Source organism: Rhynchophorus ferrugineus, unplaced genomic scaffold (assembly GCF_030347505.1).
Source record: "Rhynchophorus ferrugineus isolate W39M unplaced genomic scaffold, kcgeb_rfMv2 rfM5, whole genome shotgun sequence".
NCBI classification, from domain to species: Eukaryota; Metazoa; Arthropoda; class Insecta; order Coleoptera; family Curculionidae; genus Rhynchophorus; species Rhynchophorus ferrugineus.
The window spans coordinates 5,361,479-5,365,991 of NW_027472584.1; the positions used below are offsets into that span (position 1 = coordinate 5,361,479).

The following is a 4,513-nucleotide window of genomic DNA, read 5'->3' on the forward strand; positions in this document are numbered from 1 at the left end:
ATTCAATATTTATTCAATTCATATTCATATTCATATTCATAAGGTGCCTTTTAGGAACAAATAGAAGGCAAGACTGCATCACCAGACATTTCAGAGAAAAAATCTTATTTGCATAAACTGAATGACACGGTTCATTTTAATGATACTCTTCATGTTAGAAGAAATGATTCTGACACGAAGGGACCTTTCAAAGTCCATTTTAACGTCAACGACGTCAAATTTTATGGAGAGGCGCAAACGATAAAAAATGCTCGTAATGAAGCTGCATTGCAAGCTCTAAATTATATTAACAAAACAAGGAGGAGTTCTCATTTGAAGCAATGAGTAGACAATTTATTATAGAAAATGATGATTAGATAACTTACCTTTATTTCAGGTAATTGCAAAGAACAAAATCAAATGATAAAATTACCCATTTTTATTGTGTATGAAGCTGCTCAAAAACGTAATTTGGAGGTTAACTTGGAGATAGTCTGGGCCAGCCCATAAGAAATCATTTACAACAAAATGCACGGTTGATGATTTAGAAGTCGCTGGATCAGGAAGATCGAAAAAGGATCGCTTCTGAAAATGTTACCTGGTTTAGTGAATATTCCTGAGATTGAAGGGTAAACACACAAACAGCAAGAAAACTCTAAAACTCCTCTCCAGCAACCAACGAAGTCCAAAAATAAAAATAGGAAAACAAAATTGTAGACTATTTTCGATATGATTGATAGAATGTTTGACAATGTGGTAGATTTTGACAACGGTCTTATTGGTAAAGTACAAGGCATGTCAGAGGTAATTTAAATTAGTTTTTATGATATCAAGTGTATTTTTATAGTCTATTTTCAGGATGATGCCAATTCCAACAAATCTTAAAATTAGGTCACCTTTTAAACTTAGAAGTACAATATACTGAGTTCCTTGAGAATGAACAACACTACGCAGTCTTATGATTGGGAACAATATAAGCTTTTGTAAGAAATTATTGATACAGAGTTTTTTAAAGCCTTTTTCCTTACATTATTATTTAGATGTGCTTGAGTGAAGGCGTAAATATCAAAAATTCTCGTGACCTAGTAGCTAAATATGGATTGAATGTGCTCTTTTAACTAGGATTACTAGATAAATTTTTCGAAAATTCCACAGATGTCAGGTAATTTTATTTGGTTTAAATTCGCTCGGCAACCCAAAAAACAAATTTCTACAATCTTGTCAAATGTCTGTTTCTAAACAATCGGTCTTGCCGTATCATTTTTATTTTCCCACAATCTTATTACAGATGAAAATACACTTATTTAATATTGTAGTAATATTTTGGACATAGAATTATTCCAAGATTGATATATAGGAGACAATCAACATAGAAGATGAGAAAAAGGATTCTGAACTGTGACTTTATGTGTTATTTAGTATTATATTTATGTTATAAGACCGATTTTCACAAAATTACATTTATAGATATAAGTTACTTTGTTGGCAAAGGTTAATAAATAAAAATTGCTCTGAGCTCAGTTTATTTTGATATATTTTGTTTGAACCTCTGAGTTGGACTTTGATTTTTTGAGTAAGGTATTTCTGTTACCTTTAATTATACAATTCCCTGTTAAAATAAAAGAAAATGAGTTTGCATTTAGGGAATTCGTTGAAAATATCTAAAATTTCATTTTAATTCGGAATATTTAATTAATTTGTCGAAAATAAATTTTATAAGATATTTTAAATTTTATAGCTTAAAATGATTATATGTAATGATACAATTATTGTCTGGAGCTTTATTTTATTTATAGTATATTGTGAAGTAACCTTTGAACTCTTAAATATAACTAATCATATTTTCTAGTCCAGCAGTTGGGTTAAATAGGAATATATTCGGATCAATTTTCTAAGATAACACACTATATTTCATTCATCCAAGAGAAGAAGATCCAAGATGGAAAGGTAATTTTAATATAAAATGCACTATGATTCAGCTCTTTTTTCATTAAAACATAATTTATTCTATATTATTGCTATAATAATAAATAAAAAAGGTTCTATTTTTAACAACTACCTTTTAAGTAAGAAAAGAAGACATCGTTATCCCGTAGATTAATATTGATAATTTGAGTGACATATTAAGAAAATTGTACAATATATATTATTATGAATGAAACATTATATAACCAATTATTTTATTGATATCATTTTTATTATTTTACCTGTCTGTCTGTCGATTTATATATTGAATAAATGATATTTCGTCAGGAACTCCGATGTTTAATCACGGGAACTATATCGTCCCGCTGGGACACGTTATTCGGTGGTTGGAAGAGCAAGCTGAGGCCGTGGGCCCGGGTTATGCACCTTCCGAAGTCCTGTACAACGATGACGGGAGCGTTAAAGATATCGCGACGAATGATTCAAACATAAACCGGGTGCGCGGAGCACACCATCGGCTGGCCCTTGGATAAGAACACCTACGGAGGATCCTTTCTGTATCATTTAACGACGAGGTATCCCTGATCGCTGTCGGGTTTGGATTACATCAATCTGTACCTGAGCCCGTACAAGGAATTCCAAAAGTACTGAATATCCAAAGATCGGTAATGCGGTAATGTTCGTTTCTTCGCAGGTTCAAACACCATCCGTTCATAAAGCATCACTTCGAAGACGGCAATAGGATCTCACCAGGGCACCGGCAGTTTTCACAGTATCCCCAATCTCACTTTTCCTGGAGGATGCTTAGTAGTCTTTGCCACGGGTTTTATTACCTTGCCGAAAGTTAGTTAAAAGGATTGTACCTAATGAAAAATTAGAGCATTACACAAAAATAAGTTTTTTTTATTAATGAATTGTTTAAAAGTTCATAAAATAATCACCCAAATGTCATCAAAACACAACTGGAATCTTTTAAAGTCAACTAAAAGCGTACATATAGTGTATAACACAAATTATGTTATGCAACACTTTAAACTCGCAAAATCCTGTCAAACGAAACTTAGGCATCTTCGACGGACTCGAAGATTGTTATTGTCCCGCTGGTGTGTATGAGTTTGTGCCACTCGATTCTGGAGAGGGCCATCCACCGTAAGACGTGCAACATCAAGGACCCCAGCCAGAATAACTGGGTGGTCCCAGAAGGAGGTCGCGGCCCAGCTTACAACGCAATGTAAGGACCAATGAGATTTAACATTTTCCTATATCTTTTTATTTATATTGTATTAGTTAAGAAGATACAATTTTTGTATACAAATAAACTTTATATTGTAGTTCTACCAGTATCGGTGACTAGCTTGATTCATCCCTTGTTTCTTCCTTTAGCTCTTCTCTTTCTTTGAACTGATTCTCGGCCGCTCTGTAATGTTCTGGCCAGTCTTTTGGTTGCTTATTTCCATACATCTGTAAATCAATAATAACCTGACAATGTGCTTATAAGTCAACTGAAATTGTTACCTCACACACGAACTGTAAAACCTTCATCTTTGAGATTTCAATTTCAGCTCGAATCCCCCATTGGAAAGTTTGTATTTTCGTTTTCTCATCAAACTCACAGTGAAGGTAATAATTCTTTATCAAGGTTTCTCTTATATATTCTTTGACTTTACCGAAAAATGGATGCTCAACTTCTACATCAATATCCAAGGACTTCAGGAAACTATAAAGGGATTCTGAAATAATAAATCAACAATATAAAAACAATAAAGGAATGGTATCGTAGAGCTCACTGTCTGATACTGGCGCGTTTGTCATAAATATATGGGATAAAATTAATAGAGTCAGTATCTTGTGAGCAGCATTTGGTACATTTGAACCAGTTTCATAACTAGAAACACATTCTTCCTCTTCATCGGAATAATTTACAGAAGGCAACATACTAATTAAAAAATAAATTTTTTTTTTCATTTTTACATCATCATATTCAGTAAGTGTGTAACCATATACCTAAAAATGTATGCAAAACAATATCAACAACATCCATATAACAATAATAATACCAACATTTTCCAGAACCTTAATTGCTTGTTGTATAACACTATCCACGCATTGGCCCTTTTTGTGAATTACATTTTGATTTAATTCGGATCTGGTATAAAATGAATTTTCGTCAGCTTTAAGAATAATGTACCTGACTACATCATTGATTATATTTTCTGTATTTTGATCCGGTACGTCTGGATCAGTCTGTGATTTGGTTTTTTGAGACCCGCTAACTGATCTTCGCTTCTTCGACATTTTTACGACTTGAAGAACTTTAAAATCGTGTATCAGCTATCTCCATACAGCACTATCAACACAAAAATTTAAATAACTAGCCGCTAGGGATGCAGAAAAAATATCGATATTTTTTTGTCGATATATCGAAATTTTTTAGATGATATAATTTCAGAAGATTAAGTACAATTAAAAAAAACTTTCAAATCGGAACTTACTTTTAAACATTTAGTGAATTCTGGTACTTAATTTTAATGGTTTATCAAAAATACCGTTATTCCTTAAGAGTTTTAGAAAAAAATATTTTTTAGGCTAATATTTGACTATGTTTATT

At 32.3% G+C, this 4,513-nt stretch overlaps 1 protein-coding gene across 1 annotated transcript; it reads right to left on the reverse strand.

The window, feature by feature from the left end:
• Nucleotides 1–3,171: 3,171 nt before the first annotated feature.
• On the reverse strand, nt 3,172–4,225 carry LOC143197709 (non-structural maintenance of chromosomes element 3 homolog). Its single transcript, XM_076406335.1, has 4 exons — nt 3,967–4,225; nt 3,693–3,909; nt 3,421–3,635; nt 3,172–3,366 (listed from the first exon to the last, which is right to left on the reverse strand). Exons 1-4 carry the CDS (start codon nt 4,198–4,200, stop codon nt 3,256–3,258), a joined length of 777 nt encoding a protein of 258 aa, XP_076262450.1. The 5' UTR covers nt 4,201–4,225; the 3' UTR covers nt 3,172–3,255.
• Between the last annotated feature and the right edge of the window lie 288 nt (nt 4,226–4,513).